The following is a 16,756-nucleotide window of genomic DNA, read 5'->3' as shown; positions in this document are numbered from 1 at the left end:
ACATAGGCACAAAGCTATAAATGACACACTTTACACCTGGAGAACATTTATCTACCACATCCTTTTTTTGTGGCGACAGGGAGAGGGTCTTTGATGTTACTGAGTTTTTTCCCCCATTGACGCTGAATCAATTGGTAATGGATGCCTTTCCCTCTTGTTTCCATGTGATTTGATTGTAGGTCATTGGCCTAAACGGAGTCTAATTCGCCACAGAAAGTGATAATCTCAGTGTCGCCTCATCAAATTGTCCCATCGCTGTCTGTCGGCCATGTTCCAGGTTCCTCCAAGTGGCCTTTGTTCCTGAATAACGTGGATAATTCTATCAACGCAGAGAAGGAAAAATAGCAGCAAAACATTTTTGAGAAAATGTGAATTAAAAACTTGCCTTGAACCAATCTCTACAATGACATTCATAAGGAAAAACAAGTTAAGATACCATAACATCTTCCCAGAACACAAAAGTGAAAGCACAGTCACACACATGCACACGCACACACACACACACACACACACACACACACACACACACACACACACACACACACACACACACACACACACACACACACACACACACACACACACACACACACACACACACACATATGGGAAAGGCTGGTAACCTCAGGCCTAATTTCAGAGTTTCCACTCTGGGCCACAATCCCGACCCACCCGCTCATTATGAATTATAATCCTGTTAGCAAGGACTAGCGGCTCTAACCGCCCCAGAGTTAAGGCCGGGCCATCCCCAACCCTGTAATCAGCACTGAGGCCTGGGTCCTGTTCAGTAGGGTACCCTGTGGAAAAACGCATTTGCAACCGAAAATGTAAAATATGTGTCCATATTGGACGAGTTCAGTATCTCCCCTTTTTTCTCTGTTTCAAAAGCTTTCTATCTACTGGACATGACCCTTGGCTCTGACACAAGGAAGATGAAGTTGCCTCTCAACGCTGATCCAAGGTCAGTTTGTGATTTTTCACTATATAACGGTTACCGTTAGGATTATAGCATTTAAAGCTGATCCTAGATTTGTGCCTATAGGGACATTATACTCGGAGCACTCTGGCATGAATGGCGACACAGGTCTGCCGCCAGCTAGCAGCCACTCCATGCTCAGGCAAGAACTGCTCTCTAGCATGCTGGGACAGAATGAAACCATGTCCTCCAGGTGAATAGCTAATAAGACACCAAATCTCCCAGGAGACAGAAGACACCAACAGCAGAAAAAGTAGTGCAGAGCAACACAAATACTCAGGGGCAACAGAGCTGAGCTAAAGGCTTAGCTGACACAACTAACCTGAAAATAAATGTAACTTGGCTTAGCTTCCAAACAACTAACTTGAAAATGAGCCTAACTTGGCTTAGAATTCCAAACAACTGACTCTACCTGAAACTGAAAGCAACTTGTCTTATCTTCCAAGCAACTAACTTTTACAAACAACTAACTCTACCTTATAATTAATATAACTTGGCTTAGTATCCAAAATAACGGACTCTACCTGAAAATTTAACGTAGCTTATCTTAGCTTCTAACACTATTGACTCTACCTCAAAATGAATGTCACTTCTTTTCAACTGTTAGCATGGGATACCGAGACTACCAACAGTCAACAGGCCTCTATTTCCCTCCCTCTCCCTCTCCACTTACAGCCAGCCTGACCACTCCGAGGGGAACACCTCGTCACCATGCCTTTCAGCACCACATTAACAGCAACAGAGGGAAGCGTCGTCAACCAGGCCGATCCTAGCAGGCAGGTCTAAACACATCAAATGGAAAGGGGGCTCTACTGTCAAACTGGCGAGAGAGTCAGTGTTGGAGGGGTGTTGGTCAGAGGGGTTTGTAAACACACACATGCACATGTGCGAGAATGCACGCACGCACTCACACATACACACATGGGCATAATGTACACATATATGCACACACACAAACACATCATACACTCTTCCACCCTTCTGCAACACACTACACCACAACTCACATAGTGGGCCCTGACTTGCCTGGTGTCGACCACTAAGTGGCTGCCGCTGGGCTGTGGGTTGTGAGGCAGCCTAGGTGGTGACAGGCCAGCTGTACCAGTCTCCCACCTAGCAGCCATTCATCCAGCCAGGCAGGCAGGCAGGCCAATGTAGGCCTTAAACAGGGCCCAAAGCCCCAGGCTACATTCCTCTGCTGCTAGCCCCAGCAATGGAGCACGTCAACCCAACCCCCAAACAAGGGCCTCTAATGAGTGGGAGTACCTACTACTGACCAGTCTCATTAGTAAACGGCAGTAACAGAATACGTGGCATTTCACGGCTATGGGGTAAGAGGGGAGGCAAGGGGGCTTGCCACTCTGTTCCACACCTGCTGGGTGGAGGGAAGGGTTGCTGTGAGCAAATGGGGGTTTGAGCTGCGAGCTCTTTGAGTTCACGACTGAACGATCAGCCCGGGCCAATTCAGGGGACGTTTTGGGAGGGTGATTATGTTGTTTACTGGACCAGTAAACATGTTAGGAGGTTGTAATTACTCCTCATTTGGAGTGAGGAGCCGCTAACCAAGGGGCGGTCGGCCCAGCGCGCCCACAACCGGACACAGCTGAGTAGGACGGGGCGAGAGGTGTGAGGTGAGAGGAGCGGCGAAAATAGAGGAGGGTAAACGTACTGTATGTGAACCATCATCTCGGACTGCAGAGTTCACCCATCTTTATTTAACACTACATCCCTAGAGAGAGCGCTAGCTTTAGACGGGGTGTAATTGAACTACAGTAAGGCCAAATTCTAAACTTCACAAAGAATTCAAAATCTTAACAAACTCAGATTTGTTAGCATTTTGCCATTTGTGGCATTTTGGCAAGGGCAAAATAAAGATGGGTAAGGAGAGGGACACTCCAAACAAATATATCCAATGTGTGTCCAGCTGCTGTAGGGGAAAGCAATCAAGACAAAACATCAATTGCAGAGCAACACCAACGAGTCAGGTTTAACTGCTGAACTCGTCTCTAGTGCACCCCCAATCAAACTAAAGCTTCCCCCGTTCACTGTGTACTGCCATCTGCCAATCTCCTCCAACGTCCTCGGTCCATTGGCCCTCTTCTCCTCACTTCATTATCCTTCCGGGACTAAACACTGTCCATTTACCTTGTCAGAGAAAAAGGCCCCAGCCAGTGATGTATGTGACCACATGCTGGATTTCTGGGGAGGTCAATAAAGGCGACCCCCGCTGGGCGCTGAGTCCCAAGCCCCTGGAGGTCCCTGGGGACCTGTCAAAAAGGTAATGGATGATGTTTTCACTGCAGGGTGAGGGACCCAGAGAAAGAGTGAAGACCATCCCCTGACACAATGGGGCGCCAGCATTGGATAAATGGACTCAGATGCCCCACAGGTCTCCTTAAAATACCCTACTTGGCTGCCCTATCTTTCTGCTCCTCCCTTCTTTGTATGTGTCTCAAATGGTACCCTATTCCCTACATAGTGCACTACTTTTGACCAAAGCCATATAGGCTAGTAGTGCACTATGTAGGGAATTGGATTGCCACCGACTCCAATAATCGTCCTCTCATTACATCCAAATATTTCCCTGGAACTCAAATAACTCAAATAACTCAAATGGGCATTGAGAACAAAAAGGATCTAAAAGAAAGGTTTAAAAACAGTGGCAAGAAGAACTTCAACTACCCCAACAAAGAGGCACATTCAGCTAAAAAGGGAGGGTCAAATTTTTATTCTGAGAAGCCAAGAAGTGATTATACACCATGTGTAATGTTCTTTATTCTTTATTTGGGTGGCGCCAACGATTCTGAGTGCTTGCTTGGATAGAATTAAGGTATAATCAGGAACCGTAGGTCCCGGGACTAAATTGAATTTACAAATATGAATATGGATGGATGGATTCGTCACACGTACATGTGTGGTGCTAGTCGGGGTGGTTTGGGGGTGGGGGGGAGGACAGTAAATACACAGGGGGAAAGCTTGGGAAGTCCAGGGACTCTTTTAGGGGGGGGGGGGCAGGAGAGACCAGTCAGGCTATAGTCAATATTTAATTTGTATCATTTCATGTCCCAGATCTAATGACATCAGGGCAAGACCGCATTATAAATGAGCCTCTGTGTAGACGGGGGGAGGGGGAACGGGGATGGGTATGGCTGGCTGCCGTCGGCATGGGACAGGGATTCCCAGCCAGCGTATATATAGGCTGCTGTGTGGCACACCATAGTTTGCCATGGGTGATTGGCACGTCAACATCCAAGGGGGCTCTGGCAATAAACAACCAATGACGAATGGGTTCAAATGACCTGTCGAACTTTGACCTTTGACGATCCCGGGGCGAGAGAGGATGAGGTCATTCCAGGGGCTTCCTGTGAAATGCTAGCCAGACTCCACTTTTTTCTGCTTAGGAGGGCATTCCTTTTTTTTTCTTCCAGAGGACAGGAAAGCAGGATAGAAAATGTTTCTGCATTGCATGGGTTACGAACTCTAAGGTTCGGGAATTAGGCCATCTCCACCCCAGTTCAGAAGTTCTCTTCACCTCTGTGTAACCAGAGCATTCCATAACTGGGTGGGTGTTTTTTAAATTACAGGTAACTTGACTTTTATTCAAACCCAACTTCAATGAACAAAGTTACCGTACGCTTAGCGACCCAGTACAACTTCTTTCCCACCTGTTTCTGTTCAGGTTTGGGTAGAATGCGCTTCCAGGGTTGGAGCACGCGTCATTATTACAGCACATCTGTGAGCAAGAGGGTGGCAAATTAGCCTCTAATTGCATTAACAGGGATTATGCCTTCCACTTGGTTTTTGCTTTTTACATGAAACACTTTGTAAAAAAGAGAAGCAAAAACATGTGAAGAAAACAGCATGTTCTGCGGTGGTTTCTCTTTTACAAGCTGTGGCTCCCCTCTCACTCGCTGGCTTAAATATTCTGTTCACAACTAAGAGAAGTTTAAAAAATCTCAAATGAAAAAAATAAAAAATTAATAAAAAAATTAGGGAACTTGCTAACCCCTCCCTCACTCCTCACCCCGCCTCTGATCCCCCTCACCGTGGTAACGACACGCCAAATCCCAGTGGATCCTCCCACAATGTAGTGGGCATGGCAACAATCTGAACGCCTGGGTTTCGTCCTATTACCCTATCACATAATGACCTTTTCTTTGGGGAGCCCCGTGTGCAGAAAAAAAGCACAGGGGGCTGTTTCCTAAATGGCACCATATTTCCTACATAGTGCACTACTTTTGATCAGAGCTCTATGGGCCCTGGTTATAGGTAGCGCACTGTATAGGGAATGGGGTGCCATTTGGGACGCAATCAGGGTCTCCTTTGGGCTTTTCGGGACAACGGCTTTCGTTTACCACTAATTTCTTGATCAATGAAAAAAGAAAAAGAAAATGTGTGTGAGTGGGTAAAGAGAGGGAGTGGAGGAGATAGGGGTGTGAAAGGAAGAAACGGCCTGTGGTTCCCTGCTGGAGGGGCAAGAGTGCTGCCCCATTTCTCACCAGGATTCCTGGTACACACACACACATCCGCAGCCAGCTTGCTAGACCTCATACATGAACCTTTACCAAGTCCAAGAGAATCGAATACGGTGTAAATGGAAGACACTGTGCTCATAGTTCTAAATACCACTTAACTGACCGTGCACACAAACACACACACACAAACATTTTACTCTCCAGAGAACCTGGGAATGTCTATGGTCAACTCTCTCTCCCTACCTCTCTTCCCCCCTCTCTCTACCTGAGTTATCTCTCCTCCCTTTCTCCCATATCCCATCTGCTGCAGGCTGCAGCCACCCAGGTTCAGTGGTAGGTCCTGGCAGCCACCTTGACCCCCATCGAGACATCCCGATTTAGCCTCTCCTTGTATGGAGCCCAGACAGAAAAAGGGGGGAAAATACCTACATAGCAAAATCCTCTCAGTGTGTCTCTCTCAGTGCCTGCTGGCCAATTGACTAGCTTGCTAACTTTGGCCAAAGCTGTAAATCAGATATGTCTGTGTATGTCAGATATGTCTCCCTTTAACAGTCTGTATCCGTGAGGCTATGGACACAGATAATATTGCCTCCCTTTTTGCTGCTACTACATTCTAGCTCTCACTCACGTCGGTAGCCATGAAGTGCTTTGAAAGGCTGGTCATGGCTCACATCAACAGCATCCTCCCGGATACCCTAGACCCACTCCAATTCGTATACTGCCCCAACAGATCCACAGATGATGCAATCTCAATTGCACTCCACACTGCCCTTTCACACCTGGACAAAAGGAACACCTATGTGAGAATGCTGTTCATTGACTACAGCTCAGCGTTCAACACCATAGTTGCCCACAAAGTTCATCACTAAGCAAAGGACCCTGGGACTAAACACCTCCCTCTGCAACTCGATCCTGGACTTCCTGACGGGCCACCCCCAGGTGATAAGGGTAGGCAACAACACGTCTGCCACGCTGTTCCTCAACACTGGGGCCCCTCAGGGGTGTGTACTTAGTCCCCTCCTGTACTCCCTGCGTGGCCAACACTCCAACACTATCATTAAGTTTGCTGATGACACAACAGTGGTAGGCCTGATCACAGACAATGACGAGACAGCCTATAGGGAGGAGGTCAGAGTACTGGCAGTGTGGTGCCAGGACAACAACCTCTCCCTCAATGTGAGCAAGACAAAGGAGCTGATCGTGGACTACAGGAAAAGGCGGGCCCCCATTAACATCAACAGGGCTGTAGTTGGGCGGGTCAAGAGTTTTAAGTTCCTTGGTGTCCACATCACCAACGAACTATCATGGTCCAAACACACCAAGACAGTCGTGAAGAGGGCACGACAAAACATTTTCCCCGTCAGGAGACTGAAAAGATTTGGCATGGGTCCACAGATCCTCAAAATGTTCTACAGCTGCACCGCTGAGAGCATCCTGGCCAGTTGCATCACTACCTGGTATGGCAACTGCTCGGTACAGCTTCTACCCTCAAGCCATAAGACTGCTGAACAATTAATCAAATGGCCACTCGACTATTTACATTGACCTCCCCCCATTTGTTTTGTACACTGCTGCTACTCGCTGTTTATTATCTATGCATAGTCACTTCACCCCTACCTACATGTACAAATTACCTCAACTAACCTGTACCCCCGCACACTGACTTGGTACTGGTACCCCCTGTATATAGCCTCGTGATTGTTATGTTATTGTGTTACTTTAAAAAAAAATGTAATTAAATTTTTTACCTTAGTTTATTTGGTAAATATTTTCTTGACTCTTCTTGAACTGCCCTGTTGGTTAAGGGCCTGTAAGTAAGCATTTCACGGTAAGGTCTTGTTCTATTTGGCGCATGTGACAAATATAGTTTGATTTGATGTGAATGTTAACCAAAGTCTTTTATCACAACTCACTTCACTCGTAGCGACTGACAGGAGAGTTAGGGAGAAGTTATCTACAAAATAACTTTCACTATAGCTTTGATATGCCTTGTCAAACAAACACACACACACACGTACACACACCCGCATGACAACTTCGGTGGAGTCAATTCAAAAGTCATTTCAACAGCCAAAATCCTTCTGAACCTGCTAGGCAGCAGTGGAAAAATCCCTCCCTCATTGCTACATTTCAGACTTGTCACAACAACCCTAAACACCCGTAAAGTATAACTGAGGCTAAAGGGCATGACTTGGAGCTCAAAATGACCGCCGGTATTGAGGTCTCCCTGCTTGGCTTCTAAGAAGTGTAATGGTGATCCACCACTCTACTCACCGTTAAGTGCTGGAAGAGCCACGCCCTCATGATGTTGGTGGCCACTTTAGGGAAGATGCCTCGCTTCTTGTTGTGACGATCCCTCTTTTCCTTGTCAGGGTCGTCGTCGTCCCCAGTGCTGGGAGAGGCCACCCCGTTGTCCATGCAGTCACCTGTACAAACAAAGGCGACAGTTTGTGTGGGTGAGTGGTTCCGTTGGGGAGCTAAGGTGGGAGGTTTGGGACATTTCGGCTCCAACCTGGCAAACAACTATCTTCTCTTGGGCAAACAGAAAACAACTTCTAGTTTAACTTCAGAAATTGTATTTTTTTAAACAAATTTCCCCGGGCATCCACTATCTTCTCTTGGACAATAGTCAACTGCTCATTTTGCTTGTTGTGGAATGACTCATTTTATATTTTGCATGATTAGCCAGCGATCGTGCTTTCCTGGCCTTGCTTAGCTGAATGTGTTGAGTTAGTGCATTAAAAGATAAACGTTTTCAACCAAAAGGAGAGAATTCTGCTGCAGGATCCTGGGCAAAAGACAGCAACTGATTATGTTTTCTACAGACATTCTACCCTTTTTACACAGTTTTATCACAGCTCTGAACATATGGATCAAACTGCAGGATGCCGTAATAGAGTTACTGCTACACAGTCTTTCAGAATGCGAGGAGAAAAAGCTCTAAAGTTGAAATATGGATGGATCTGGGGAAAAATCTATTTCTCTCCACATTTCAAACGATTGACTCATCAACGTCTTCATCCAAGAAACCTTCACATATTTATCAGAAGAGAGTGTCTGAACGAATAGGTTGAGTCTTCAATGTTCCATACAAAACACTCCCATGTACTGTACAAGTGATGCACCAAACCTCCCCAGAACAAATATATGTATATTCATAAATCCTTATATATATATATATATCTCAGAAAGCTTTTAAGCCAGGGGTTGAACTCTCTGACTCACTGTACTGTGCGGTTGAACTCTCTGACTCACTGTACTGTGGGGTTGAACTCTCTGACTCACTGTACTGTGGATTTGATATGACCCACCCAGAGCACCATCTATCCACCCCCAAAATCCATACAGTACATCTCCAAGATACCACAGACCTAGAGTGTCTCCCAAATGGCACCCTATTCCCTACATAGTGCACTACTTTTTGACCAGGGTCCATAGTGCTGCACTCTGTAAGGAATAGGGTGCCATTTGGGATGCACCCGCAGTCCAAAACCAGCCAATGATTTAATACCCAGTTTGTTCCTCTCGCTGTTTTTTCCTCTAAAGTCCACCTCTTATGTTTACTTAGCTCCCATCTGGCCCGAGGGAGCTACACTGCTGGCCCTGGGTTCATAATCCAAGATGTCTCATTGGAAGTGAATGCTCCTTCGATCTCACCTGGTCTCAGATCGGTTTGTGCTGCCTTGCCAACTCCTATGGTCATTGTTTGGGGCACACCGAGGGCTTTGCTAAAGACGAACTGGATGAAATGCTGGATTGAAGGTTGCCTGGCCCTGGATCACGCTGTACTGTCTTGCCAACTCTATCATAGGAGTTGGCAAGACAGCACAACATATCTGGGACCGGGCTTCCTTCGATCCAACATTAAGTCCATTTCAACTTTAGCAAAGCCCCCACTAACTGCTAACCTCTTCACCCAAATGCAATTACAAATCATGTCGTACGCAGTATTCTTGTCAAGTGCCATGTAATGAGGTTCATTTGATTTAACCCCCCCCCCCCTTTTAACAGCAACAGGCAAGGTTAGAGACAGTCAGTTAAAGCCGAGCAGAGCAGGCATATGGCAGCAACTACTGACCACCTGAGTATAATATCAGTGGTGACTTCACTAGCTGGGAGGTTGACTTCGCTTAGGCTTCTCCTGCCATTACCTCCACCGCCAAAACAGAGGTGGGATTCTACTGGGACCGACAAGAATCTGAGAAGGTGGAAATAATCATAAAAATGATGCTGAAGTCCATAAACAAGCTCTCGGCCTCATTAGGGGGACGACGGCGGGCTCCCTCAGGCTGATTTACACTCCGCACTGCGCCACGTTGCGGCAGCGTTCTCGAGCCCAAACGCCACGAGGAGAGATATGCCGCCGATGGGGTGACTTTGGGCCCAACCTGCTAATGGTTTGTGACAGCTCCGAGCTTCACAGCGACAACTTGGGTAGTGGGTGGAGACGGAGACGGGGGACACGCGCTCTACAGTGACTAGAGCTGCACATGTCAAATCCTCCTCCTCCTCTACATCCAGCTGTGTGTGACTGTGAAAGGGGGGTTGTGTTAAAAGACGAAGGAAGGAGCAAAGCGATGCAGTGACTTGGGGAGGTCTGGAGAAAGTGGTAGTGGCAAAGGGAAGTCACCGCTACGCTCTGCTTTCCTGTCTGGCATCCAGTGGAGGAGTGAGGCCGTACAAAGGAATGTGTTGCCCCTGGAAGAAGAAAAACTCTGAACATGAAGTCAGCTCAGCTGTGGTTATGCAGCCTTGACCATGCACACGCCAAACCAAAGGATGCATTGCTCACCCTCGCTCTCTTTCCCTCGCTCTCTCTATCTCCCTCTTCTTTCCCTTTGCCCTCATTCCATTCCCAGCCTTTTTTCTTCTTCTACCGTTCAATATCGCTGCTTACTCCTTTCTCTTCCAGCGTCAAGGTTAAGGGGCACAAAAATCCACTTGCACTTTTCACGCACACATTATAAGTCAAGCTCCCAAAGCTCGGCGCTCGCAGCGGCTGCTGGCCTGCTCAATTGCTGAGCTTTCAGAAGTGTTTGCACAACATGTTATTGGCCATGGTGCAAGGGGCCTGGGAGGAGAGAGGACCTTTTATTTTGCACCAGGCTTCCACCATTGGTAATTTCTTGCAAGACGCACTTCCCTATAAGAGCAAGGTAGCCATGTGACCATTGTCCATTGACCATTGGCCAATCCAAGGGTCTGTGAAGAACGGCCTCGCTTCTCAGGCCAGGCTTGTGATAACTTCAAGCAACCATAAACAACAAAACACGGACAATGCACAAAGGAAAGATTGAGATTAATTGACCACTTGTCTTGGGATGGACTTTCTCTATTGGCTACCTGCAAGCTCAAATGAACAGAAGCTAAATGTTTGACCAAACCGCAGACATCCCCATAGCGATGAACTAAGTCGTTGAAACAGTTTGCCTTCTTTGGGACATTATTTACCAGCTTTCCCTTTGTTTTCTTTCTTCCTCCTCTTTTTCCCGGCAATGACACCTCCCCTCCCTACAGGTGAGAGATGGTTTTTCTTTCAGTTAAAGTGGGAGATAACAAATCTCTCCTCAGGTATGTAATCAGGTTTTTCCTGAAAAGTCAGAAAACCATGACTATCCAGTGGTAGCTTATCTGGTCCTGTAGGACTATCTAGGAGATGCAAGGAACCCGTGTTAGGATATCCCTGGACAACATACCCCAATAGGGATCAACCAAGAATCCACTTTCCAACAGAAGCTCAACCAATATGTTTCTGTCAAATACTTCCCTTGATGGAGCCACAATTCCCCAACCATCCAAATGGGGAATAAAAAGGACATTAGGGGTGTTTGTGTTCTGGGCCTTGTGTTCTGGGCCTTGTGTTCTGGGCCTTGTGTTCTGGGCCTTGTGTTCTGGGCCTTGTATTTTGGGCCTTGTGTTCTGGGCCTCGTGTTCTGGGCCTCGTGTTCTGGGCCTCGTGTTCTGGGTCTTGTGTCTGTATTTGTGTTTGGGAGTTAAAACACACAGATGTCCCCGATGCAGTCCACCCGTGGCGGTGCTAAACTGAAAATGTATTCGGGAGATAACAAAACCCCTGAACGCTTGTTGCACTTGGCACACAAACAGCACTTTGCAAATGGCCCTGGTAATAAGTGATACACATCTGACTGAAACTATTTGGACAGTGTGGTGGGAGTCCACAAACCCAGAGCCCTGCTCATAAAGACGGCCAATAGCAGAGGAGAGAGAGTCCCTTTTAGTCTTCTTCTCTACCTCAACCATTAGGAACTAGCCTAGCATTTTGTGTGTGTGTGTGTGTGTGTGTGTGTGTGTGTGTGTGTGTGTGTGTGTGTGTGTGTGTGTGTGTGTGTGTGTGTGTGTGTGTGTGTGTGTGTGTGTGTGTGTGTGTGTGTGTGTGTGTGTGTGTGTGTGTGTGTGTGTGTGTGTGTGTGTGTGTTGCTCTCTGTTATTACTCTTTCCCCATGTCCAAATAAAAGAGGCGCAGAGGCTGGTATATAAATCGTCGCTCAGTCGACAAGAACATAATGCGCCCTTTCTTCCAGATCCAGTCCCAGGCTGAGCTCAGCATTCACATTTTTCTGTCAACCCTCATCACTCACTCTCTCTTTCTCTGTGCTGTCTCTCTTTCTGTTCAACATTACATCCAATCCAAACTCGACAACACGTGACACTCACTCATTGGCTTGACATCGGATCCGTCCCAACACTTTCTCGCTAACCGGAAATTACTTGATAGGCGAAAGCGATAATGGTGGACACCTTTCTAGTATTTCAACCTATAGGTGAATCTGATCTGTCCCAGAACTCTAAAATAGCTTCCTCGTTCTTCCCACTGATATGAAAGTATACTTGAAAGACAAAAGCAATAGTGATGGACACCTATCCTGTTATCTTACCTATCAGTGAATCCTTACCTTCTTCACTGTTGTTGTCCCCACTGTGTGACGTGTGTCCCCCACTGGAGGGCCCGGGCGTCCCCGCCGAGCGAACTGATGCCGTGTCATCGTGGTCTCTGCTCCACGAGATCTGATTGGATGACATGACACCAACAATCAGCCAAGAAACTACCGTATGAATATGATTTACCACAGAGAGCGCGTCAATTGTCTATGCGCCATGTAGAAACCAAGGGCTTTAACAGGAGTTAGTCATAAAGAATCATCCACGGCCGACTGATTAAAAGAGATGTGGATGGAGACCCTAGGTACGTCGGCACGAAAGCCGCATTCTTAGTTTCCTTACATATCATATCCATATCATACGCAGTACATATCATGTGGAGGGAAAAGGAGAAACACTGTAGCCTGTAGTAAACAGCCCTGTACACACTGGCTAGCTACTCTCCTCAGTTGGCGCATCGTGGCCAACTCAATGCTAACTCCAGGTCAGAATGCAAACCCTATTACTCAGAATTGTTTTTGACCAGCAAATGGATAATAATAAGTCCTCTTTGGGAAGGAAAAAAATGAAAAATATATATCATGTATTACGCTGCATACCAAGAGAATGCCGTCAGGCTGTGGTAATCTAGAACATATGCTCGGAACACAAATGGTTAAAGCAGCAATGGCCAACTCCAACAAGAGGGGCTCCCAACGAAACGAGCCAGGGGGATAGAAGAGAGGGAGTGAGTACAGGACTGAAGAGATTGGTTCAGTCAGAATGGAACCGCTCCTGAGAGACCGAGGGTGGCAAGACCCGAGACACACACACACATGTACACGAACACACACACATGCATATTCACACACACACACACCGCCAACCACCTCCCACTATTCACCCATAATCAGTGTTAGGTACTCCCTATGCAGCCCCACTTGAGAAGAGAAACTAAGTGTGGGATTAAGTGTGAAAAGGGTACACTATTGGGCTAGAGGTGAGGGGACAAAGTGCCTGTAAGGTAGGGTGGGTGTCGGGCGGGTGCTGTACCATGTATGGACTTATGGGTGGGAGAGTAGAGGCTGGTGGGACTGGTTATTGGGTTGACCTCCACATCCAGGGGCTACACTTGAGTGTGCTGCTTCATAACATATGCCATTTAGAAGACACTTTTATCCAAAGCGACTTGCATGTTAGTATATGTAACCCCAGCGGGAATCGAGCCGACGACAGGCTTTGCTAGCGCCACACTCTTACCAACTGAGCCACACAATTTGGTAAATCAAAAGCATAAATCAAGAGTGCTTAGAAGACTCAGGGGACCTGCGCTCATCATTGATCGCGGTGTTTGATCGGTAATAAAAAACACTCTGGCAGGTGGCAGCACACCGTCAAAGATGACCGTCAAAGTGCAAATCAGCAGATGTGACAGAAGTACTACTGGATGGAAGTCTCCCTATCTGATGGAAATGAGAGGACTGAAGGGGATACGTGTTCATTAGTGGATATATAGTAGTGTGATTCACACTAGAATACAGCATAGACTTGGATAGAGGATTATTTTATAATACAGAGCTTGGAACCCTGTAGTAGAGTGAATGGGACACTCAGAGCATCTCAACAACAGGCTAACATAGGCTAGGGGAAGCCTGAGTTTATGCTCGTTGCTTTGGTAAATTAAAGGGTTAAATGGTTAACAAGTTGCTGTGTGGCTGACATGGCACTCGGAGGAAGGGATTCCATTTTCTTAAAGCCTTGCTCAAAGAGTGGGTGCAACGTGACTTGAAAACTGGCTTGGTTGCATTCACACGAAAAAGGAGCAGACTTGACTTTTCACCTCTTGTCCCTTTGTTGATCAATGGCATCTTTTTTCAAGCACATGCAGCACAATGAACATAATTAACACATAAAAACACCATAAAATTGCATAATAACAATTAAAATCTTTCCCATAGTCCCCCAATGCACTCATTCCAGAAGTGATATAATAAAAGCCAAGCAACTGTTTTCTGGGATCCTTACTTCAAACACGTTTTTTCCAAAACATATTAATGTTCATGTCCGAAAAAAGATTAAACAATTTATTAGGCTTTGAAATTAAATGGAATAGAAACTTTGTTCTCGTGGTCATTTTGTCAAATGTTAGGCCTACATTTGATATTTGATTTATTTTAAAGTCGCTTACTAATCTATATCACTAAGAGGAGGCCAACAATTTCCTAAATTATATGTTTTCCATAGGCCTATCAATTTTGATTAAACGATCTGGACAGCATAAAACGCGTGCGACATGTTCTAGGCCTACAATTCAAAATGCACTTAATAGACGACACTTGTATTAATACGCACGTAAGAGGCAAGAACTTACCTGATCAAGAGGCCCAGACGACCTTGTAAAATCTTCACTGTCAGATTTATTTCCACCGTCCCTGTCGTCTATGACCAAATCAATGGGCATTTTTCCTTTCAAGCAGCTGATGTATCGATGACAGAAATTATCGCATAACTCGTGTACCTGCAAACACAGAGGACAAACAAACATGTATGAAAACTGAGTGAGCACTATATACCATATGGGAAAGCCCTAAAAAATCAAATGTAGATGGTGGCAATGAATGGTAATTATAAAGAATAGCCTATCCCTGGGACTTGTGACAGGCCTAAGATTCTATTCAAGCACATTGGCTTCAAAAATAGCAGAACTACATTGCATCACATGCATTTTACATTACTTGTAGAAAAACGAATGATTATTTTTATTTGTCTTATTTTTTGAATATAATTGAGCGAGAACTGTAGGCTACTTTAGCAACTTGTTCTCCTCACTAATGAAAGTTGCAATACAGGCCTAACATGAGCAATATGGCGACTTTTATATAAACGCCTTCGCCTAATATTCTGCAAGCGCATCCATCAATGACAACATTATCAACTCCGCAACATGAACATTTACTTGGGCAACCAAATATACTACCACCACTAATACACCTCTACTACGGAGTTATAGCCTAATGCTATGCATCGTCGCAATCGATGGTGGTAAAATATACCGTGCATGAGATGGGTATGAGTAAATATACCTTCTCCAGCTCGAGCAGATGAAACCGTAATACTTGAATTGCTTGTATCATCTAGAAGGAAAACGTTTGCATTAAAACATTTTATTCACATTTTGGAGCGTCACATTATTATTATTATTATCATTACGTGTGTGTGTGTGTGTGTGTGTGTGTGTGTGTGTGTGTGTGTGTGTGTGTGTGTGTGTGTGTGTGTGTGTGTGTGTGTGTGTGTGTGTGTGTGTGTGTGTGTGTGTGTGTGTGTGTGATCATTAGGATTAGAATAATTAGCATGAACGCAAACAAACTTCATGACAAGAAAATCGTTTTGACATATTACGATTACACGAGCGTGTATCTGCTATGGCACCATTAATAACAAGGACTGTGATGGAGTCCAATTCACACTAAAGTGCTGGCTACTGTAAACAATTCGTGAATGTATTCATAGGTTTGATACTGTTTCTGTGAAGGGCCTAAAGCAAGCGAGTTCTTACCAAGTTATCAATTTCTGGATTTGATGAAAATATAGGCTTCTCTGATCGAATCTGAAACAAAAGTGTTAGCAGTTCACTGTTCACTGAGTGTCATACATCATTCATAACCATGGTGTTCACATGCATAGGACAGTTTGTCGCTTACATAGTTTCCACAATGCAGAATGACAAAACATCTATATATGCACAACTGTTATCTACCCTGGAATATACGAATTTGAACGAATTTGAACTTCAACCAAAACAAGTAAATAGATATGTCCAACCTGTTTTGAAAATACTGCTATATCCTCATTAAAAGACTCCGAGGAACACACGTCGCCTCCAGCGACCCCAGTTTCTCTCGGCGTGCAAGTTGCTAATTCACATTTTTCAAAAATCAGAGCTAGAAGTGGGAAAAGAGGGTGCCTAAAAGGAAGAGAGAGGACATTAACGCTGTACGCCGCCTTGGAAAGTTTGCGAGTCGGAATAGGCCCAAACTAAGAAAGTAGGTTACATCGACTTTCACTCACATTGCCTACTGTCTTCAGTTGTCAATTTAATAAATATTGCACTAATAAAACATTCAGAAATGTATCAGCACAATAATTGCATAAAAGTAGGCCTAGTCTTACTGCATGAAATACTGTATGGCATCCTCAGCTCTCGAGTGCCTTATTTAGAACACGATTCAACATTTTAGGACAACGAAATAACGCCACATTCTTCAGTGAGATTAGCTCAGGCAAAAAAAAATACATTATGAACTTTTCAATAGAGTATAAGACTATTAAACTTGGCCTGAAAATAGGCCTATATTATGGCACACAAATATAAACAACACTGCCTATACATTTTTTGAAGTATAGGCAGGGTAGTTTGAGAATGTGT

The 16,756-nt window shown here is 45.4% G+C and overlaps 1 protein-coding gene across 3 annotated transcripts in view; it reads right to left on the bottom strand.

Annotated features, from left to right (window-relative positions):
* LOC118365012 (homeobox protein Meis1) overlaps positions 1-16,756 on the bottom strand; it is a 70,747-nt gene that overhangs the window by 17,386 nt on the left and 36,605 nt on the right. For all 3 annotated transcript variants that reach the window (XM_052490639.1, XM_052490638.1, XM_052490641.1), the window contains exons 3-8: positions 16,153-16,294; positions 15,887-15,937; positions 15,414-15,464; positions 14,702-14,848; positions 12,366-12,477; positions 7,726-7,877 (exon numbers count right to left, since the gene is read on the bottom strand). In XM_052490639.1, the coding sequence (XP_052346599.1) occupies positions 7,726-7,877; positions 12,366-12,477; positions 14,702-14,848; positions 15,414-15,464; positions 15,887-15,937; positions 16,153-16,294 (655 nt within the window). The remainder of the gene's footprint in view (positions 1-7,725; positions 7,878-12,365; positions 12,478-14,701; positions 14,849-15,413; positions 15,465-15,886; positions 15,938-16,152; positions 16,295-16,756) is intronic.

The sequence above is a fragment of the Oncorhynchus keta genome, chromosome 32 (assembly GCF_023373465.1).
Source record: "Oncorhynchus keta strain PuntledgeMale-10-30-2019 chromosome 32, Oket_V2, whole genome shotgun sequence".
Taxonomy (NCBI): domain Eukaryota; kingdom Metazoa; phylum Chordata; class Actinopteri; order Salmoniformes; family Salmonidae; genus Oncorhynchus; species Oncorhynchus keta.
The sequence above is the reverse complement of the archived record's forward strand: the minus strand, read 5'-3'. Positions and strand labels throughout refer to the sequence as shown.